Source organism: Platalea leucorodia, assembly GCF_965183815.1.
Source record: "Platalea leucorodia genome assembly, chromosome: 2".
Taxonomy (NCBI): Eukaryota; Metazoa; Chordata; class Aves; order Pelecaniformes; family Threskiornithidae; genus Platalea; species Platalea leucorodia.
The window spans coordinates 4,522,466-4,545,855 of NC_138824.1; the positions used below are offsets into that span (position 1 = coordinate 4,522,466).

The 23,390-nt window shown below is 49.5% G+C and overlaps 1 protein-coding gene across 2 annotated transcripts in view; it reads right to left on the reverse strand.

The window, feature by feature from the left end:
* The window catches only part of NARS2 (asparaginyl-tRNA synthetase 2, mitochondrial), a 55,724-nt gene extending 47,817 nt beyond the window's left edge, over nt 1-7,907 (reverse strand). For both annotated transcript variants that reach the window (XM_082305140.1, XM_082305139.1), the window contains exons 1-4: nt 7,710-7,907; nt 4,460-4,569; nt 3,483-3,603; nt 2,659-2,799 (exon numbers count right to left, since the gene is read on the reverse strand). In XM_082305140.1, coding sequence (XP_082161266.1) covers nt 2,659-2,799; nt 3,483-3,603; nt 4,460-4,569; nt 7,710-7,841 — 504 coding nt within the window. In that variant the 5' untranslated portion in view covers nt 7,842-7,907. The remainder of the gene's footprint in view (nt 1-2,658; nt 2,800-3,482; nt 3,604-4,459; nt 4,570-7,709) is intronic.
* Nucleotides 7,908-23,390: the final 15,483 nt, after the last annotated feature.

Below are 23,390 nucleotides of genomic sequence, written 5' to 3' on the forward strand. Positions count from 1 at the left end.
ATGATACTTTATATTTTTTAATACTGCTCAGCTCTTGAGCATTTTAAACAGGAAGATATGTCAGAGTCTGAGCTGGAATTAATTTGGAGAAGTAAAGCCTTTGTCAGAATAAGATGCTTTTTTGTATCTCAGCTAGCTTCCTTGTGCACGTTTGAAACCACAAATTATTGTAGGCAATGCCATCTAGTGGCTCAACACCAGCAACGACCGGTTCCCAGCAGAGCTGGTTTCTTACTGGCACAATGCTGAAACCAACAGCAGCTTCACCTGACAGAGTATTTCTATTAGGCTCTTAAAAAAAAAATCTTCTAAATACCATGCAATATCATACAGATAACTCCTAGGGCAAGTAAGCCTTCTTTGCCACTGCAAGTGACAAATACCAGCGTACTCGGGACCAGAAATTCAATCTCAACAACTCTGACCTGTTCTTTGGGCCATATTAATTAACAGATATGAATTTTGTAATCGGAATACTCTGAACATAGAATCATAGAATAGAATCATAGAATGCTTTGGGATGGAAGGGACTTTTAAAGGTCACCTAGTCCAACCCCCCTGCCATGGGCTGGGACAAGTACTGGGGCTGGTCCTGGTCGATATCTTTATCGAAGATCTGGATGAGGGGATCGAGGGCACCCTCAGTCAGTTTGCAGATGACACCAAGTTGGGTGGAAGCGTCGATCTGCTGGAGGGCAGGAAGGCCCTGCAGAGGGACCTGGCCAGGCCGGGTCGATGGGCCCAGGCCAACTGTATGAGGTTCAACAAGGCTCAGTGCCGGGTCCTGCCCTGGGGGCACAACAACCCCAGGCACCGCTGCAGGCGTGGGGAGGAGCGGCTGGGAGCTGCCCGGCGGGAAAGGGCCTGGGGGTGTTGGTCGACAGCTGCTGAACATGAGCCAGCAGTGTGCCCAGGTGGCCAAGAGGGCCAATGGCATCCTGGCTTGTATGAGAAATAGCGTGGCCAGCAGGAGCAAGGAGGTGACAGTGCCCCTGTACTCGGCATTGGTGAGGCTGCACCTCGAGTACTGTGTTCAGCGCTGGGCCCCTCACTACAAGAAGGACATGGAGGGGCTGGAGCGTGGCCAGAGCAGGGCAGCGAGGCTGGGGCAGGGGCTGGAGCACAACTCTTATGAAGAGAGGCTGAGGGAGCTGGGGTTGTTTAGTCTGGAGAAGAGGAGGCTGAGGGAAGACCTTATCACTCTCTGCAACTACCTGAAAGGAGGTCGGAGCCAGGTCTGGGTCGGTCTCTTCTCCCTAGTAACAAACGATAGGACGAGAGGGAACGGCCTCAAGCTGCGCCAGGGCAGGTTTAGGTTGGATATTAGGAAAAACTTCTTCCCCGAAAGGGCTGTCAGGCCCTGGCACAGGCTGCCCAGGGAAGTGGTTGAGTCCCCATCCCTGGAGGTATTTAAAAGATGGGTAGACATGGTGCCTGGGGACATGGTTTAGTGGTGGACTTGTCAGTGCTGGGTTAACGGTTGGACTCGATGTTCTTAAGGGTCTTTTTCAACCTTAACGATTCTATGACCTTCAACCAGATCAGGCTGATCAGGGCCCTGTCCAACCTGACCTTGAATGTTTCCAAGGATGGGGCATCTCCCGCCTCTCTGGGCAACTTGTTCCAATGTTTCACCACCCTCATCGTGAAAATTTTTTTCCTTGTGTCTAGTCTAAATCTACCCTCCTTTAGTTTAAAACCATCACCCCTTGTCCTGTTGCAGCAGGCCTTGCTGAAAACACTATCCCCATCTTTCTTGTAGGCCCCTTCTAGGTATTGAAAGGCTGCAACAAGATCTCCCCGCAGCCTTCTCTTCTCCAGGCTGAACAACCCCAGCTCTTTCAGCCTGTCCTCGTAGCAGAGCTGTTCCACCCTCTAATCATTTTTGTAGACATGATTCTACTCAAACTAAAGCTAGTTTATCTAAACTAAAACATGTTTACTTCAATGAACAGCTTTCAAAGAAAGGGCTCAGGTGTGCTTGAGGACTTGCTACCTTTATCTACTCACACAAAGAATTGCATGGTCTCTGTATGAATCAGAGTTAATTCGCTGCCCCCCCCACCAGCACAAAGCCTGTACCATGCCCGCAGCTGAAGTGACACATTCATAAAACGCAGGTGCCTCCCACCCACCAGTTTAAAATGCATCAAAACAGGAGTCTCCTAATCTCAGCTAACAGCATCCACACAGACTTGTCATGCAGTAACAAAAAAGTAAGAACTGAGAAGAGCAACCTGAAGCTCTGAGTCAGTTTGTCGGTAGCCTTCCTGCATCACAGATTTTTCCATGTGGGAGGAGGCTTCTGTCCAAGGACCGAAAGGTCACTGCTGAGGGTGGGTTAAACAACTCCATGTTATGTTGTGTTCCACAGACCACACACACTTGCAGGCAATTATATTGCGACTTAGTGAAAGGGATAAAGTAACTAACAGGAAATGGGTGGACAGATGCTAACACCACCGCAGATGTGCTAACCTGATGATAAGAAACAGTCTGGCCCAGGCCTCAGTCGGGCCCCGGCCTGGAAAGAAAAGCATCGTGGCCAAAATCCATAGCCCGCAGCCAAGACGTCATGCTCCTCCTTTCCTAATGTGCTCCTGTGAAGCCAAACCGGGGGAGTGTTTTACACATGAGGCTCGGTACAGAACGGACTACCTGGAAGAACGAGTGGATGGCTGCAGTGGCTTCGCTGCGGATTCTCAGGAGGGAGCCGAGTGTGTTGTTTCTGCATCGCAGATGAGGGAACTGGCGGACATACTCCAGCGGGTGCCTCTCCTTCATTTTCAGGGGGAACGACTAAAAACAACAAGGAAAGAAAAATAAGAGGATGAGAACTTGGAGTAGATACAGTTTTATTGCTATCCATGGAATACCCTCTCCGCCTACTAAAACTCAATCAGCATTACGGAGCAGAGAAGAACTAGACGGTTCAGCCTATCTTTTCTAGTTATTTTGTGGATTTTATAATGCTTGCGGCAGAGCAAGAGCCATGAACACAAGAGAAGGTAGTAGCGCTCTGAAATACTCCACCTTCTGGATGTTGAGCCCCCTTGAAAACCAGCTGTTCATCTCACTGCTGCAACAGCGAGCTGGTTCCAAATGTGCCTGTGGCAGATACGGTTCTTCCACCTGCACAATCTGGAGTGTTTCGCCAGTCCCACTGCTTCTCCAATTCGTATCCCAGCCAGACTTGCCAGGTAAACCACCTGCTTCAGGGTGGGACAAACGCACACTCTTAGCTGCCAGCATGTGTGCCAGTTTCCACGTAGAAACAGCTCTGCCCCTGAAGAGAGCTTTCATGGTGATCCCATGTTTCTCCTTTGACATACCCTATAGACACCGCTGACAAATCAAAGCCTGCAGGAGCACCCAGACTTACAGAAAATACAGTTCAAAGCGTGCTCTGCTGGATACTTGGGCCTTTTGAAATTAATTCCCAAAGCGGTCCTACCAGTTGAACTCCTGCTGCAGTGACATACCCAAATATCACAAGGTCCCACCACACGGATGGTTTCGGCTTTCAGCTCCATGTTTTGCATCTTATGAGGACTTTTGACCAGTTTTCCTTGCACTTCCACTGCGCTTCCAAAAGTCAGGTCTCTAAGAAACCAATAAAAAACAAGAGCTTAACCAGGGGCTGACACAAAGTCAACTACATTCAGAAGAGATTCCTGTTAATTTAGCTGGACCACTTGAGACCACAAGAGATACTGCAGCCATAGGTCTTAACTGATGAAATGAAAAATTATTAAATGCATAGGTGGGAACGTGGATAGATTCATAAAGCTATAGAAGAATTTAGGACAAGGTAGAAATGTTGCACAAGTGGAAACGAGACAGGCTTTCTTTAGAAGGGGCTATTGGTGGGGACAAACTAGGCTTATTAAAAAAAAAATAATTAAAAACATTAAAAAAAAAAATCAAGTTACGCACAGAAGGTTCCTGGATCATCCTGAAATCCCCAAACCTAGCCCAAAGAACAACTGAGAGTAACAAACATAATGAAGCTGTAGAGGAAGTCCATTATTTTATTATAATAGAACAGGCATGCCTATCTAGGGGGTGTGCCTACTGAGCCTGCCCTCAAGTTATAAGAGCAGCAACAGCGCTCTCCGAAAACCAGGGGGACAATTATCCCTGGCTTCGTTGTGTGATTTCCAAGCAAGTCCAACAGTAGTCCAGAGTGCCTACAGTTATTAAGAAAATTAGGTCCAAATTAATCTCACGGGACAAAGAACTGAACCACAAGGCCACAGCTAAGTGGAGACAGAGCAGTTGGACACTCTCCATCCTAAAAACACATCCAGAGACCCCAGACTGCAGTAGTGCCTTTCCTGTGGTCAGGTGCCAGCTCCAGCAGTCTGATGAGTCACTGGGACAGGAAAGGGAGCCTGAGCAGATCCCTCCAAGCACTGGTCAACACAGATATTTCTCCAGGTATCTCAAATTGACCAACCTATTTTCCAGGCTGGGATCCGCAACGACCTGGAGGTTTTCCAGAGAACTCCCATCGTTTATATGCAGGAACAAAACTTCCTTCTGGGATCGGACAGAGCGAACCCAGCCCTAGAGGTAAAAGAAAAAGAAATTTGTTATTTCTTGTCATAGACTCCGCGTAGTCATGCTCTTCTTTCAGCTGAGCCGGACATGCTACTTCAGGCCTATTTCAACTTCTTATTGAAATCAAAGGAAATATTTCTTTAGGGGCAACAAAAATAAAAAATAATAATAATAAAAAAAAGAAGTCAGTGTCAATTTTTCTACTGACTTCAAAGCAAAGAGGAACAAATCCTTAGGCAGAGACATCAATTCTCCTCCTGAGTACAGCAGGGATAACTAAAACCTACCTGCATCTCTGGGGAACTGAGAATACGGAAAGTGGCAAAGCGCTCTGAAGATGAAAAGCATTTTAGCAACGTACATGTTCTTATTAGTGATGTCCCTTCAAAACACTTCTTACTGCAACAGAGGAGACTAGGAATGCACAGTTCTTTATGATAACACACTCAAGGCTGTTTTGATGATTTTAGTACCAGTTTTTGTTGCTGTATCACCTAGGAAGGTTCCAATTGAAATTTGTTCACTAGTTGTTTACATGCCCTGAGCCATTGGACTGCTAAAACAATGATGCAGCAGCCAATAGATTTAGGTGAAAAATTACACATTCATGCAAAACAAAAATCAAAATTAATGCCCTGACAATTTTGGATGCTTCTCTTTACACCTCAAAATCAAGACTACTACACTCTCCCCATGGGAAAAAAAAAAAAAACCTAGAAGAGTTCTTGTCCAGTTTGATTAAAAGAATTAAAACAATATCACAGCAGTTCTCTGTAACAGCAAAACAGCAGAACTGACCATGTACATGCCAGGCTAGTGTCTTAATTTGAGTTTTTCAGTGGGAAATAACACTTCCCTTAAAAAGACATTAAAAGTCAACATCAGTACCAAGGCACCGAGCAAAAGTAATAGCATCCAAAGTATAATTCCCTTAGTTGCTCCCCAGCTCATAAGAGTTGGGACAAAGCTGCCCCTAAAAGCAAAACTATCCGCTGGGGAGCTTCCAGCTCATCTTATAATAATACTGCAGAGAAAAACAAAAAACATTGCTGGTTAAACAATCAAACTGCCTCTTTTACAATCAGTTTTGTCTTTTGTTTAACTGTAAGTGCCCAACTAGTTTCAATGACTTCAAACTGTGCAAGTGCTTTAGGGATTTTATACCAGACAAACCAACGTGAATCCATCTACTTCTGTTGTCTACACTGAACAAACTTCAAGAATCAAACAGTACCAAAAGTAAAGCATTCTTAAAATGACAACATGACTACTAACACAGACAAGGCATTAGACAGGCTTGTACAACGGGGGGAGGACAACTGTATACAAGAACTATGGAAGATGTTAAAGCCATTAACCTAATGATTAATAAAACTTCAGCTTTTGCTCCAGCCTTACAATTTCAGACAGGCGTTTACCTAAATGACCTCTGCAGGGTGTTCCACCCAAGACAATAACTAATGCAAGAAACAAGAGTCTAAAACTAAAGTCTAATCATTTGGGTATCCTCATGTTCTTCTGGCTAAAGCAATAGGTGTTTAAAAGGTATTTCATACAATAACATGCCTCAAGCTGTTGTGCTTATCTTCTGTATTCCAGTAAATCCCGAGAACAGGTCATACATATTATACTTAATGCATGATGTTTAATGTATAATGGCAGATGTTTTTCTTAGTTTCTTTCCTTGTAAGTGCTCCTTAAGGAAACACACATATCCCCTGAACAAAGAAACACTCTCAAGAGCTTTTTCCCCACCTCATCAGGCTGTTCTGGGATCTGTTAAATAAGGAGATGTCTTCCATCCTGCAACAGAAAATACGAGCATACCCACAGGCTTGTACTGGAGCAGCAGAGGCTGTGGCAGCAATGTTTTGACCACTTCACACCTTACCAGAAGCAAGGTGTAGTGACTATCCTGACTCAGACCAGACTGCATGTTCCTATAACCTGGCCATAATAAGGTTGGGTTTAAGCCAGACCAGTTCCCCAATCCAGTTCAATACCAAAAAACCATTTTTGCCAGCACAGGGGAAGAGCAACAAAGCAGCAAGGACCTAGGGCAAAAAAAAAAAAAAAAGCGGTATTGCCAATTTTAGCATCAGTTTATTCCAGCCTGCATTATTCATAAAACTACAGCTGAAAAGCACCTATACTGGGTGAGCTTCTTCCTACCCTATTAGGCTTCACCCATGGTGTGCAGGAATACCAATGTGCTGCAAACTGGTTTTTGGGTCAGCAGAACCATAAAATGGTTTGGGTTGGAAGGGACCTTCAAAGATCATCTATAGTTCCAACCCCCCTGCAGGGACATCTTTCACTAGATCAGGTTGCTCAGAGCCCCATCCAACTTGACCTTGAACACTTCCAGGGATGGGGCATCCACAGCTTTTCTGGGAAACCTGTTCCAGTGTCTTACCACTCTCATTGTAAAGAATGTCTTCCTTATAAATCTACATCTACCCTCTTTCAGTTTAGTTTAAAACTATTCCCAAGTATCCCAGTCCTTTACAGATTCATCCAGAAATACTGACAACTGCTCAGTTTTAGGCAAGGGCCTTGCACTAAAACAGGGACTATGCATCAGCAACCACTGCTCTGTCAGTTGGAAACACCAGAAAACAGGGACAGACACAAGCCTGTATTGAGGAAAGAGCTCCACTGCTAGAGTCCATTTATCCCAGCCTACCTTGCTTCACAATACGAGCTGGACACAAACATCAACGGCTCTACCCAACACTGCTACAAAACTAGACATGGAACAAGACCTAAAGCAAAGCTTTAAAAACATCAGCACAGAGGCAGTGATTCACTCTCCCAAACCAAACAGGTGATAAAGCCAAAACTGTACAGATGTTTCAGTATAACCCATCACAGGAACAGCTTTTCCCTGCATGTGCCCTGAGTAACTTCAAAGCTTCATATCCAATCTAACAACGGCAAACTGAGCAAATGCAGCGAGAGCTGGCTCTAGGGACTGTAAAGGAGATCTGTAAGTTTAGTAAAAGGCGCTGCGGAGGTTCTAGCTTCTCTCCCTGAAGCACAGGCAGTGAAACCGGCGTGGGCCACGCCATTCCAGGTTCTCTCCCTCCCGTTAAGGCTCCGGGTCGGGTCGTTACCAGGCACACCCCGACCTCCCGGCCACACACCTGCACTTTAACCTCGCCAGCCGGCTCCCGGGCCCCCAGCGCCTCCCTGACCCGCAGCCGCACTGCTCGCTGCGCCCGAGGCAGGGAGGCGCAGCGGCGGAGGGCCTGCCACCCGCCCCGGGCCCCCAGCATGGCGGAGGCCTAGCGAGTCCGCTCCCTCCGGCGGCCCGGCCTCATCGCGCCCCGGCCGCCCGCTCCGCTCCGCTCCCGGCCCGCTCCCACACGGCTCCCATGAGGCGATGCGCCTGCCGCCGCCCCACGTGACCGCCCCATCCAATGGCCGCTGGGGGCTGCCGCAGCGAGCCAATCAGAGAGGAAGCGCGCCCAGCCCGAAGGGCCGCCTTTTCCGCCGCGTCGGCGCGAGGGCCTCTGGGAAATGTAGTTCATGGCGGGCGAGGTGGCGGGAAGCGGCGGCGGGGTGGGGTTATGGCGCCAAGCAGGGCGCGGGGGGACGGGATCACAGAATCATAGAATGCTTTGGGATGGAAGGGACCTCTAAAGGTCATCTAGTCCATCCCCCCTGCAATGGGCAGGGACATCTTCAACCGGATCAGGTTGCTCAGAGCCCTGTCCCACCTGGCCTTGAATGTTTCCAGGGACGGGGCACCTCCCACCTCTCTGGGCAACCTGGGCCAGGGTTTCACCACCCTCATTGTGAAACATTTTTTCCTTGTGTTTAGTCTAAATCTGCCCTATTGTAGTTTAAAAACATTACCCCTTGCCCTATTGCTATTGGTCCTGCTAATAAGTCTGTCCCCATCTTTCTTGTAAGCCCCCGTTAGGTACTGCAAGGCCGCAACCAGGTCTCCCCGCAGCCTTCTCTTCTCCAGGCTGAACCCCCCCAGCTCTCAGCCTGTCCTTGCAGCAGAGGAGGCCACGCTCTGATCATTGCTGTGGCCTCCCCTGGCCCCGCTCCAACAGCTCCATGTCCTTCCCGTGCTGAGGACCCCCGAGCTGGACACGGGGCTCCAGGGGGGTCTCCCCAGAGTGGAGCAGGGGGGCAGAATCCCCTCCCTCGCCCCGCTGCCCACGCTGCGGGGGATGCAGCCCAGGAGACGCTTGGCTTTCTGGACTGCCAGCGCACATTGCTGGCTCGTGGCCAGCTTTCCATCCCCCAGCACCCCCAAGTCCTCCTCAGGGCTGCTCTCCATCCCTCCATCCCCCAGCCTGTACGGATACCGGGGATTGCCCCGACCCAGGCGCAGGACCTTGCACTTGGCCTTGTTGAACCCCATGAGGTTCACATGGGCCCACCTCTCCAGCCTGTCCAGGTCCCTCTGGATGCCATCCCGTCCCTCAGGCGTGTCAACTGCACCACTCAGCTTGGTGTCATCTGCAAACTTGCTGAGGGTGCACTCGATCCCGCTGTCTGTGTCATTGATGAAGATATTGAACAGCACTGGCCCCAGTACGGACCCCTGAGGGACAGCACTTGTCACTGATCTCCATCTGCACATCGAGCCATTGACCACTACCCTCTGGATGTGACCATCCAGCCAGTTTGCTATCCACCGAACAGTCCACCCATCAAATCCATATCCTTCTAGTTTAGAGAGAAGGATGTTGTGGGGGACAGTGTCAAAGGCCTTACAGCAGTCCAGACAGATGACATCTGTAGCTCTTCACTTGTCCACTGATGCAATCACTCCGTCATGGATCCCCTTGGCCGCAGGATGGGTCCCCATGTTGGGAGAGAAGGGATCCCCATGGCGGGGGTAAGGGATCCTGCTGCTTTCTGGGGCCTCGGCAGCACTGTCACTGCCTCCTCTGCCTCAGGAGCCCCAGCTGGGCTCCCACCGCCTCCATTGCACAAGGGGAGGTGGGGATGGGCCACGACCAAGCCTCTGGGGGAGAAACCAATGGCAGCTGGGCTCTTGGCCAGGCCAGGCTGCAGCCCTGCTCCTCACCCGGCCATGGGAGCGCTTGTGGGAGCGGGCTGAAGGGAGAGGCCGCCCTCCTCAGTGGCAGCACAGCCTGGGGACGGCGTGGGCCCATGGCTGCCACCTGGCCTGCTGGCTTTCAGGGACCATCTGCTGCCCTCCTGCTCTCGTGCCCTCCTGGGCCCATCTGTGGGGGGACAGAATCATAGAAACATAGAATCGTTAAGGTTGGAAAGGACCTCTGAGATCATCGAGTCCAACCTGTTAACCTCACTGCCTGGTCCACCTCTAAACCATGTCCCTAAGCACCACATCCACACGTGTTTTTTGAACACTCCCAGGGACAGTGATTGCACCACTGCCCTGGGCAGCCTGGGCCAGGGCCTGACCACTCCCTCCATGAAGAAATTCTTCCTAATATCCAACCTGCCCTGGCGCAGCTTGAGGCCGTTCCCTCTCGTCCCAGCGCTTGTTCCTGGGGAGCAGAGACCGACCCCCCCGGCTCCAGCCTCCTTTCAGGCCGTTGCAGAGAGCGATGAGGGCTCCCCTCAGCCTCCTCTTCTCCAGGCTGAGCCCCCCCAGCTCCCCCAGCCGCTCCTCCCCAGCCTTGTGCTCCAGCCCCTGCCCCAGCCTCGCTGCCCTGCTCTGGCCACGCTCCAGCCCCTCCATGGCCGCCTTGGGGTGCGGGGCCCAGCGCTGAGCACAGCATTCGAGGGGCGGCCTCACCAGTGCCCAGCACAGGGGCACCATCCCTGCCCTGCTCCTGCTGGCCACACCAGTCCTGATACAAGCCAGGATGCCACTGGCCCTCTTGGCCACCTGGGCACCCTGCTGGCTCATGTCCAGCGGCTGTCGACCAGCACCCCCAGGCCCTTTCCCGCCGGGCAGCTCCCAGCCGCTCCTCCCCACGCCTGCAGCGGTGCCTGGGGTTGTTGTGCCCCCAGGGCAGGACCCGGCCCTGAGCCTTGCTGACCCTCACACAGTTGGCCCGGGCCCATCGACCCGGCCTGGCCAGGTCCCTCTGCAGGGCCTCCTGCCCTCCAGCAGATCGACACTTCCACCCAACTTGGTGTCATCTGCAAACTGACTGAGGGTGCCCTCGATCCCCTCATCCAGATCCTCGATAAAGATATTAAACAGAACCGGCCACATGTCGGCTCATGCTTTTCCTAATCAGGGACACAGGACTCTGTTCTGTTCTGCAAGCCTTGCTGGGGGACAAGGCTCTCCTCCTGTCCCTTTTTCTGCCTCCTGACCCTCTGCTTCTTCCAGCTCCTCTGAGTGGTGGGTGAAAAGCAGCTGTAAAGAAGGAGAGTGTCCCCAGCCCTGCAGAGAAGGACTTGGGGATACTGGTGGGCCAATTTTTTAGACACGAGCCAGCAATGTGCACTGGCAGCCCAGAAAGCCAAGCGTCTCCTGGGCTGCATCCCCCGCAGCGTGGGCAGCGGGGCGAGGGAGGGGATTCTGCCCCTCTGCCCCGCTCTGGGGAGACCCCCCTGGAGCCCCGCGTCCAGCTCGGGGGTCCTCAGCACGAGAAGGACATGGAGCTGTGGGAGCGGGGCCAGGGGAGGCCCCAGCGATGGTCCGAGGGTGGCCCAGCTCTGCTGTGAGGACAGGCTGAGAGCTGGGGGGGTTCAGCCTGGGGAGGAGGAGGCTGCGGGCAGAGCTGATTGCGGCCTTGCCGTGCTTAAAGGGGGCTTGTGAGAAAGATGGGGACAAACTTTTTAGCAGGGCCAATAGTGAATAGGACAAGGGGTGATGGTTTTAAACTAAAAGAGGGTAGATTTAGATTGGATATAAGGAAGAAATTTTTTACAATGAGGGTGGTGAGGCACTGGAACAGGTTGCTCAGAGAAGTTGTGGATGCCCCATCCCTAGGAGTGTTCAAGTTCAGCTTGAATGGGGCTCTGAGCAACCTGATGTAGTTGTAGATGTCCCTGCCCATGGCAGGGGGGTTGGACTAGATGACCTTTAAAGGTCCCTTCCAACCCAAACCATTCTATGATTCTATGAAAAAAGGATAAAGTCAGCAGTGCTTCTCCATGCAGCCTGGACTTTGCTGCTCTGTTCTGCCCTTTGGCTGTGCGTCTCTCTCCTGCGCAGTCAGACTGTGGGAAGGCAGCAGCTGAACATGTCTGCTGTGCTTGTGGTCAGAGGTTGCCCCATTCCTCCGCATGGATCTTTGGAGTACAGTGGGTGAAACAAGAGGCAGCAGCAGTGTGATGCCCCGGGGCCAGGAGGTGCTGGGAGGCAGCTTTGGCAGTGACACTTCTTGTAGGGAGACAAATCCCTGCCTCGCTGCAAAGTCTCAGGTAAGAAAAGAATTGCTGGCCAGAGACCTCATTTAAAAGAAACAAGCTGGGCTCATGGGAAAGAGAAGAGAAAAGCTTTGTAGATGCCTGGTTTTGACTTTCCCCCATGGTGCTTTTTATCTGTGCATGAAAAGCTTCTTGTCCTCAAAGTCCCCATGCTGCTTGCCAGGGCCTTTCTTCACCTCTGCCATTGCTCCCAGTAAGTCGATGTCCCCACCCGTGGCTCTCAGTCTAGACCTGAGCTCCGAGCTGCCTTGAAAGGCTGTCCCGAGGAATTAGAGCTGCAGAGCCGGGGCACAGGCATAAGAGGGTGGATGAGTAAGACATTCAGAGGAAGGAGACTGCAGGGAGGGGTGCAGGGAGCATAGGTGAGAACTGGGCTAGAAGTGCATCCTCAACCAACGAGGACAACTTGTCCAATGTCCATCCTCTGTGCCGCTGCAAGGAATCGGGCAGACCGCCCGGACAGGTGCAGGTTACTGCCTCAGTGCTGGATGGAAACGCAGGGACACACATGTCTTGGTGCTCCTGAGTGAGGAAAATTAGTTTTGTTTTAATACCAATCACCATCTCCTCCTGTAAGGGCCAGCATTGAGCTTTGCTGTATGTTGGTACAGTGTTGTGATGTGGTTTCTTACAGAATCACAGCACAGGAAGGAGCTGGTACTGCTGCGGTGTCAGGCAGAGATACAGGATGTAAATTGGTAGGAAATTAGTGCTCTATCGTTCAGGGAACTCCTGGCTTAATGTGAGAATTAAATGAGTGTGTAATGACTGTTCAGTGCACGTTACGTGTTCTCTCTGCCCGGTCACAGATGGTGCTTTTATTACTGCTCTCAGCTATAGGTTTTTCCTCTCTTGTTCGGCCCACAGTGTCCCAAAATATTTTTTCCAGGGTTATTTGACTCATAAAACCCTCTCCAGGCCAGGTAAACAATTAATTTAGGGAATAATTAGGGAGTAACAGCAACGACAGTGTCTAAATGCACCAGGAAAGGGGTAAGGTCCTTCCCCTCAGACCCATCTGCTCCAGGGCCAGCTGTGGGTCTTTGAAGAGAAGGGGGTAACACAGCAAAGTCTGGCCTCAAATTTCTAGGGCTGGACTTGAACTTTTCCCATCCAGCTGAATACCCTTCCTTCTAAAGACCAAACGGTATCACTGGAGAGGGCAGGAATTTGGTCCATCGGTCCCCAAAAGAAAATGAGGATGAAGCACTAGCAGAGTGCAAAGCTGACGGTCTCCCGGATGGCTTTTCTACCCTCGGAGCTCAGCTCTACATCAGCTGCTGCTCCATACGCCCCTGTCTGCTCCATACACCCCTGTCTGCTCCATACTCCCTTTTGCTGAGTTCCTCACCTGGGGCTGATGCTCACTTACATTGCTGTAAGCCATTCCAGGCTCCTGGACTGTAGACAGTGTTTGTGTGTTGACAGGCACAGTCTTCAGCAATTTTTTTAAGAGGGCAGGAGGACAGACAGGGATTACTGTGTTCCCAGAGCTCTCCAACAAACATCGACTTGTTCCCGACAGAGCTGACTGTCCTCTTTTCACCGGTGGATGCTCTTCTCACTGGCCAGCAGTTTGGCAATGTCAGTACCATGAACCATAGCCCCAGTGATGACCCCAGGTCTCAGGTTGTTTCAGTAGGTCCATATGGATCCATACAGTGCTGGAGCTAACTCACAGCTCTGTTCTCTCTCTGGTACATGAGCTGGGTGTTTTGGAACGACTTAGGGTGTCTGCAAGGACATGGCAGTATCTGAATGTATATTTTGTTTCTTTCCCTGCAGAGCAGAGCTCTTCTAAAAGCTCTCCAGAGGGCACTGGTGCTGTTTGTGGATCAGATTAGTAATGAAAGTCTGGGCTGGGAGGCAGGAAGCCGGTTGTCAGGGTGTCTGCAGGGAGGGAGGTTTAAAAGATGATGAGAAATAATTATTCTCCTCTGCTCCCAGCTGGGTGTGGGGGGTGCGGAGAAAGCATGGAGCGGTGAAGGGAAAGGGCTTTCTAACAGGTAGCGTCAGTTTTTGGGTGGGAGCAGAGAATCAGCCTTATGCTTGTAGGGCACCACCTCCTTGGCACCATCCATACAGTAATGCCCAGCCTTCACCTGGCAGGAGAAGTGCTCTGAAATGCCTCCTCCGTGGATGTTTTAGCCTGGTGCTTTAGGTCCAGACTGTCTCCACATGGAGCCTCCTCGCCCATGCCCTCTACATCTTTCTCTTCCTTCACTTCATCCTTTCTAGTGGGTAGAGGAGGAAGAGCTCCATGCAGTTCTGCTTTTGAAGTGAATCTGTCGCTGTTCCCTTCTGATTCTGAGGCTTTTAGCCTCAGATCCTCCAGATCTGGCCAGGGAAAGGGACTGCTAAGAAAGGCAAGGAACAGGGCAGGAGTGGTACGAAGCAAGAAATCAAATCTTGCCTCCTCCAAGATGACTCTCATCTGTCTGGTGTCTGATGACACGAACCTGATCTGTCCACATAGTTCAGAACTGGAGATGCTGTTACAGAAAAACTCTCCCCTTGGTGCTGGGCATGTGGAAATCTTTTCCATCTCTCCGAGAGCCCCGAAGATGTATTTCCCAGCAGTGGCATCTCTTTCAGATTTTGAGGGCTCTTTCAGGGAGGGCTTTTATCAGCAGCAGTGTCCACTGTTCATGGACCTCTGCTCTGGAGTCCTGAGCATCCCCAGAAAGTCCAGCATCCTTTTGACTACATTGCCAGGAGATCAACTTGTGCCTTCTACTTGAAACTCGACATGGTGCCTTCTGGGCAGATAAAGGACTACCCACGCAGGGCAGAAGCATGTACTCCCAAAAAGGAAGAAGAGTAAAGCAGATAAATCCTTGTTAACCTGTGGCTAATATGCAGTTCTTCAATCTGACAGACTCCCTACAGTTATGAAGTCTTCACGCTGTATCAGTGGATGCCCTTTGGTGTCCTTAAAGGGCCTTAACTCTCTGGACTGCTTTTCCAACAGAAACATGCTCTGGATCTGCTGTGAGCAAGAAGGTGACTGGAACGCTGGGCTTTGTGCTGGTCTTAGGCTTCGTTGTGGTGGGACTCGTCATCTATCAGAAGAAAAAGAAAGGTGAATTATTCATGAGCTAAGTAGAAACCCATTCTTAATGGGGCTGCAGAGAGATGTTTTAAAGCCTGTAAGGCTTCACTAGAATTTAGATTTACCATGATAATTTCCTTGGGTTCCCAGCATTCAAGTGGGTTTTATATGGTCTAATCCAATATCCGCAGAAGTCAGTGATAGCTTTTAATTTATTTTAACTGATGTTAGATTGGGCTTTCAGTGATGAGAAGCCATTTTAGAACTATCATCAGCTGCTGAAAGGTCAGCCCAGTCCTCCGAGATGCAGTCCTAGGCTATGGTTATGGTTTCTTATGAGTATCAAATTAGCTGCTTCATTCCCAAATGTCTCCACGTTGCTTTGTTGCAGACATATTTTTTAGACTCTAGAAGCAAATACATTCATACTTATTTATAGAAGGATTAAGTACCTTTCTTTTGAAACTGTGCAGGGGAAAAAAGAGAGAACATTATCTTCCAGAAAGCTGTATTCTTGTTCTCAAAATGTTGGTTTGCTGAGTAACAGCATCTTATCCCAGCCTTTGCTTTCTGCTTTCTAATAATTTAAGACTATTGGAATCACAAACAAGTACTGGGTAAGTCATCGCTGTGTGATATCTTTCATGGTGCAGTGAGGAATATCCCTCAGCTTAATCCTGTACTATTATTTTTTCCTAAGCTAACTCCCTTAAGCAAGCCACATCCAATGCAGTCCTTTGCTCCCATTAATTCTCAGCCTAAGGGCTTAGGTCACCAACATCAGGAGGACCTGAATTCCCTGCCCACCATCACAGCTGTTATTAACTAGGGAAGAGAAGGTTTGGTGCTGAAAACACTGAAACCCCCTTCCTTAGACCCAAATATCAGTTTCCCAGTGAACTACGAGGAGAATGGCATACAGATTTGACTCTATAGGAATCAACTTTCCAGCCTGCCCAGAGCCTGAGCTCGTTGCCCCTGTGTTGTTCAGGGCCCCGCATTATCCAAGTGATAAATGCTTTGGATAGGTCTCCAAGGTCATCTCAGAAACTGGATTCCCCCACCATAAATAAACCCTCTATCAGAACAGCCTCTGGCAGGGCTGCCGTGGGCTCTCTGAAGCTCAGCTGACCCCACGGATCTTAGCAGCTCTGTGGGGTGGGTTAGCACGGGACCACCGTGCGCTTGGGAGATGATAGGGAGAAGGAGCAGGCTGGCAGCTGCTCCAGGACTTCGGAGCAGAGATGCATCCACAGCCTGTTAGGATGAACACGGAAACCACAGGGAAAGTTATTCAGGGGGGCAAACACGGGAGACTTAACAGGAGCCTGGAGGAGCTTTTCCTGTCCCTCAGTCTAGCTGGCATGGTGACTGGCAATGCTCCAAAGCCTGCGTGAGAAGTTCCTCCACCCATTTCTGCTCTTTTTTTCCCGCAGGGTTGCCATGCCTGCCTGCTGCAGCCACAGAGGAAGACAGCATGGAAAGGGGCACGCTGCTGGGTGACGGCAAACCTCTGTGAATCTGTTTCTGTCTCAGAGTTAAGAAGAGTTGTTGCTCCCTGCTTTTTTCCAACACTATTCCCTTTCCTCCTACTGTTGCCCATGTTAGTAGGGTACTGCCTCTTCCCATCTCAGAAGAAATGTGAATTTGAAAGTTGGCAGGCTTGCAAATTCAAGAGTAATCTCAGGGACTGACGTTGGGCCATCGAGGCTAGGATGGACTCTGCTCCTGCATGAAACTGCGGGAGGAAAGCTAGAGCTTCCCAGCTCTGCACACACCTGGAGAGAGAAGAGGGGAATAAATAATGGCATTTTTAAAGAATGTTTTGTACTTTGAGCGATTTATCTAAGAGTCTGAAAGGATTTAATAACTGAGAGCTAATTAAATGTACTAATTAACCCGGTGTTTAATCTCAACTCTTCGCTAGCTTTCTGTGCTGCTGAAGCAGAGACATAGTCCCATATATCATGACATCCAGCCACTTTGCTTAATTGTGATTCCTCTGCACATGGTGCAGGCACTCAGCCGCTAAGGTGATGAGAGGAACACGAATGCCCACGTAGAGGAGAAAATGAGAGGGGCGAAGCCAGCCCTGTGTGACTAACAACCTGAGAGATAATTTCCATGACCAGGATATTGGCAGTCTAATTTGTTTCCCCTCCCCATTATCACTGGTTTGTTCTCATTGATGCCGCTGTTTTGCTAAAGGGGACAGGAACAATCTGCTTCTGGGCACGTGATGACAAAATGGCCTTGTTATTCCTTGGTCCCATCCTTGTCACCATGGCCCCGAGCTGCTCTGCTACAACCAGGAGGAGGAGGAGGCTGCTCACTTTCTCTTCTCACCATACTTCCCCATGGACTTGCTTCTCTGTGAGGGTTTATACTGGTGCTACTGGTACTATTTTGGTGTATAACCCACACAGCCAACTCTTAGATCTCCATGAGCTGTTTCCCCAGTGCCACAGAAAAAGGGACATCTGAAGTGACTACCCAAGGCCAGCTCAATCCAGCAGATCAGGAGCAATGTGGCTTTCCTGCTTCCAGGGCTAAGTAATTCCTCCTGGTTCTGGAGCTGTGCGGGACCTTGGAGCAGGTTGGTGGGTTGGTGGATCGTCGTGGGCCCAGGAGAAGGTGTGCTCCACAGGATAAACAGAGACAGCGGACTCACAAGATCCAAAATCCTGGCACATCATGGAGGGCATTATCACAAGACACGCTCCTCGTGGGTGCAGTATTCAGTGTGGGACATCTGAAATCTTGTCATTGCTTCTTCTCACAGCTGTCATGGAAACTATTCCTGGGAAGCGACCAAGAACCGCAGACTGCCCAACTTAGGGTAGCATAATTGCCCCCAGCAGCCCTATTTAAGCCGACAACTTCAGTTTGCTCCTGGCTGTAACTCCATCTACACACTGTTCATTTATTACTGCTAATATAAATATGGGATGGAGGTGAGCTTCTCTCAGGCTCATGACCTCAACTTGGGGTCACAACTCCTTCTTTAGGAGCTACTAATTTAAATGTGCTTGGAAGTGAATCTATGTGAGCACAGGGTCATTAAATTAGCCGGGGAAACAGGCTGCGGCGGGGGGATGCGGCAGTCACCTTCATTGGAAATCTCCAAGGGAAAGCCAGGCACGGATCTTCCGGGATGTCTTAGGAGAATGAATCAGACCTGCCAGGATGTGGGGAGAGGGGGGAGACGACCCACTGGGGGCTTTTTTTCCAAACTGAACAAGCAAACGATTTTATGAAACCGGCAATCCCCCAGTGTCTCCTTGCGCAGCCCTATGCAGCCAGCAGAGGAAATTGGTAACTGTACCCAGCAAGCCTGTTTTTAATTAACAAATAATTATCTACAAATTGCTGTAATTATTGCCTTGGATTCCAGAGGATGGGGACGTTAGCGCGAGATGAGCACAGTTTCCTTGCGAGTGAAATATTTTCCCTGCCTTATCTCCAGCGCCCTGCTGCTGTGAGGTTTGGGGACTCGGCAGCGCTTTCCTTTTTGAGAAAGTGATAAAACAGCTCAGGCTGCCTGGAAGGGGAAGCGCGGTGGAAAAGGCACCGAAGGGAGGGCAGGTTCTTGCGTTTATCGGGTTGTCTGCCCTCATGCTGGAGTGGTTTGGGGGACGCCAATTAAGACATAAACCCCGGCACCGAATGCATGTCGGTGAGCTGCCGGAGCAAAATGAGCATCCCAGTTTGTGATCTTTCAGTGAGGAGGGGATAAAACCAGGTTTGGAAAAAGGGGGTTAATGTTAATTCAGGTCATATGGTTAGCATGGAGTTGCCCTGAGTCTTCAGCACTGGGGGATGCTGGTCTGGAGAGGGTGCAGCACCGGCCATGACCTTCTGGACCGCGTTTTGTAGGGAGAGTGGTGTACACGGAGCCCTTCCACCACTTTTCCTTCAGGCTCTGCTGCCAAACCTCATGGCGGGTATCCACAAAAACAAACCTTTTCGTGGTTACAGAATCTCCCCCATGGTAGCCTAAGTACTAACACACAGGGATGTTTGTTATCCTGAAGGGCTTGTACCCTTTCAATAGGTGTAATAGGGGAAAATCCACCCCAGTTTGCAGCAAAGGCACTGAAAGACTGCGATATGTCCCAGGCTGGATGGGCAACCTGCTGAGCCCAAACTTCAGCCTTGCTCGGTGTTTTTAATCTCTGAATCCTGCTGCCTCCCAAGAAATGATGCCCTTTTTTCTGTCACTCCTAAACAATTCCCCTAAATGATGCCACTCGCTGCCAGAGTTTCCATGAAAGCCTCTGCTTCAAGCAACTGGGGTGCTTTTTATTATTCATCCGTGGCATATTTACCCGAGGTGAGCTGCCTGCACCATGTGCTGCTGTGAAACGCCGCCTTTGTTTACCGCGTACTACGTCTTTCCACTTCTCCATGCAGACATAGACCATTTTGGGCTGGGAGGCCCTGCAGCCCCTTCCAAGGCGATGCGGGGTGCGTTGCTGACTCTTGCAACATCCCTTCACCTGTAAGAAAACCTCGTCTCGGCGAAGACGTGTTGTGCCTCCTTGCTGCGGAGGAACGCAAAGGACAAGGCAAGCTGGGACCCCCTGGCCCTGCCTTTACTCTCAGCTTGCCTTTACCAGTAGGACAACATAACAGCCCTTAATCCTGCTCAGAAATATCCCGCTTGTCCTGAAAATATAGAGGTGGAAGCTGATTTTCTGCTACTTTCTGGGGCAGCAGGAGGAATTTGTTTGGATGCATGAACCTCCGTCACTGCTGATGCCCAATGTGGTCCCCAGCACTGGCTGGTCTCGAGCAGCTTCATGCTCTTCAGACCCCCTGAAGTTTAAGCTCCTGTCATGAACTCCTCCTTTCAGAGCTCGTGTTGGGACCTCGGCAGGCGCAGAAAGGCGTTTCTCAATCATTTCAGGGCTTGTTGTCGAGCTTCGCTTGCCGATCGTGTGAGTGAAAAATTACCCACTGTGAAAGCTGAGTCTTTGCCCTTAGCGTGGTGCCCTAGATGCTGGGACCTTGTTGAGCATCTGTAATGCTCCTACCTAATTCAAGGCATGGCTGTGCCTCAACTATGTGACTCTAGCAGGAAAACAAAGAAAATTAGACCACGCTTCGGAGCTAGGATCAAGAAGTTGCTTTTTTTTTTTTTTTTTTAACACCTACCTCTCTCCCATGCACTGTGGCCTTTAAATAGATGCTTTGTAACGAATGGAAATAGTTCATGGACAAAGAAGCTGTCACGAGAAATGATTGATTGTGTTTAATATTTTCAAGACTTAAAAGGAGATCTCTGAAATATCCTTTGACTGGTCTGTGAACCTAATGAAGTGATTCATAGAGATACGGAAGGAACCGAGGGCCCGTAACCAGCAGAGCGGGACAGCGTTGGTAGTGTTTCATACCCACTTTAGCAGCACGGCTGAAGAATACTGTGGGGGAAAGGCAAACAAAGGCAAAATTCAGATTCAGTTGCTTCAGCCCTGCTGACAAGGAAAACTAAGCCTTTTTAACCACTGTGCACCCACAGTACTTAAAAAGTAGGGAGAGGAAACCAGCTCTTTGTCAGTGAAACATGAATGTTCTTTGAAATTGGAGTATCTGTGGGCTACTGTGCCCCGCATCGCTGTGGTGTTTTAAGCCACCAAACTTTAATGCCTTTGGAGTTTTCCAATGGGAAACCAGTATCCTGTTGTGCTACTGGGCTACACTGGTGAAACAACTTGTCCTAAATCACACCAAAGGTCAAGGTCACGTGTGGGATTTGAACTCCGACCTTCTGATGTCTCGTCCTGTGCACACACCATCAGCTCTTGCTTTCTCTCATGCCTCATTTCACTCTGGATAGTTTCTGCTGCCTTCAACCTCTCCCAGCTGCCAGTGATGCTCTTTGCCGCCTTCAGCATGTCCCCACAGGGGACATGTCCCCATACAGGACATGTGCCCGAAAGGCTGGAGGAGCTCCTTGCTCCATGTAAAGGAATAATCTGCCTTGTGGTCAGCTGCTCTGCAGGATGGCCAGTTTGAGTTTTTCCCCTGCAAAATCAGCAAAAATGAGGGTAGGGATAACAAGGTTTCAGGAGAAGTTCTGACCTGTTCTCCAGGTGACTGTCACCTTCCACTGAAGGGACAGCAGCCATCTCACCTAACTCTAGAGCGCTGCCATGCAGATGTCTACATCTGAGCTGTTCACACTCCCTTCATAGCTGATGGAGACTAATAAACTCCTCTAGGGAGCAAGATGTCCCATCCTGAAGCAGACATCTAAAATAGCCTAGGTGCATGCTCACAGGAGTGCCTGTGATGGCAGTCTCAGGTGGTGAAGCCTCCATGGTTAGGAGAGAGGTACCCATTTGAGATACATTGGCTGTAGGCAATGCTTGAGGAGTTAGAGCAATCCTGCAAAGCAGCGGGGATATCTTAAAAAAACATCTCAATTGGCTGTGCATGTACAGGAGAGACCTCCAGGTGTTCAAAATACAGTGTTTCTGCTTCCCCCATCATAACCTGCGCTGACATTTCTTTAATCCCAAGATTTTCCTTTTTTTTGGCTACTTCTTCCCTTTTGTCACTAGATGACAGCAGAGGTCTCATAACATCACGCCAAGGACGGCTCTGAACCAAGGGCTGGCATCACTTCTATACTAGGCAGTTCATGGCTGAAACAGCCTGCTGGGTGCCCCAGATCACCCTGATGACTTTTAACAACTCTTTATCTACTTATTTCTCTGTCAGATTATGTACAAATACACTATTTAACTCAAAACTGCCATTTGTGTGGAGCTACTTGTGTGCATTTTCCTGCTTCATCGCCTCCATCGTCCCCATCCTATTTTTAAGAATTTCTCTCACACCTGCTCGATGAATTTTGTTTTAAACTAGGCTTGTGCTCTCCAAAGATGGATACTATCCACCACATTTAATTCAACAGGAGTGCTTACAGATACAAGCAACTGGAACACCCTCCAGCCCTGTACAACCTGCTCCTATTCAACACCTGCAGACACAGAGCTGAGCTCCCAAGGAATAGGTGGCTCCTGGGCGGAGAATTTCTGTAATAATTGGGAATTGACACCTAGATATGAGCATAAATGCTTCAGACAGGATGGATGGATGGATGGATGGATGGATGGATGGATGGATGGATTTTAGTGTGTACAGTAATTACTTCTCAGTGGAATATAGACCAGATAATTGAGAGTTAGATAAGGGGTGGAATGGGGGATTTTTAAAAAATAATTATTTAATTATAAATTATTCTGTTATCAGGAATGCCTTTACTAGGTGCAGGTAAAAGGGAAGAAAAGGCTAGGGTTTTTGAAGCATGAGTCAGTCAAATGGGTGATTTCTGTACCTGGGGGCTGATTCAGACTGTGGTCTAGCAAAGAGCTCTGTGTGAGCGCATGGACCTTGTCTGATGATTGACTGAACCAGGTCTCTGATCTGTACAAAAGTATTCTGTGGGGAGGGTATGATCTATGCTCTTAGGAGAGGCCAGGACACTTTAGGAGACATTCTGTGTGATTTATTCATAGTTTCATAGGAGATTCTGGGACAATATTTCACAAGGAGGATTTTCATTACAAAATTCTCAGACCTAAATCCCCAATAGCAATCTTCGGTGCCTGCAGCTCTTGGGCATGGTCCAGGATTTTGTCCTTGTCACAACCAGAGCAGAGGAGATACAGAGACCGTTTGAATCTTTCAGATACTGCAAAACTAGAAAATGTATTTCAAGCTTCTTGTCAGTGACTAGAAGCTTCCACACTGTTTCCTATAGAGATTGTGGTTGTTGCCTTTGTTTTCCCTGCAGTATAGTTTTTACTCTTAAAGGCAGCAATAACCTACAGACACTGGTGGCCCTTCATGATCAGTCCTTGGTCCTCTGCTCCTATTGACTTGAACTGTGCAGGATCACAGCCCTAAAGAGCTGTTGTAGTGCATTATGATGGAAAACTAAAACAGTCAGCATTTTAATTTCTGATCATTTGGTCTCCAGCCCACAGCTGGACGAAGGAGAGAAGATGATATTGTTTCTTTGGTGTCATGCTCTAGTTGTTCCTGGTGGTGGAGATGGAAGTTTCTAGGGAATTATGCCTCCCAGTTCATTGTAGCCGTCTAGATATTAGGCCGTCAAACTAAGCTGACAGTATAAGATCAACATATGACAAAATAGCCAGGTAGATAACTCCCCAAATGGTTCTGCCCTTCCCAAGATGAATATCTAAAATAGGAGTTAGGAGGCGTCAAGAGAAGCTTGTGTCTCTCTGTTGGCCATGAAGGGAAAGCTTAGATGAGTCACTTGGACTAAATCCTGACACTCAGGTGAGATGAATCCCATTCCTGGGAAGGAAGAGCTCAGAAATCATTTGCTGTGTGTCCTGAGCAGCCCACTTGGATCCCATGGAAGAGGGTAGGGTAGGGTAGGGTAGGGTAGGAT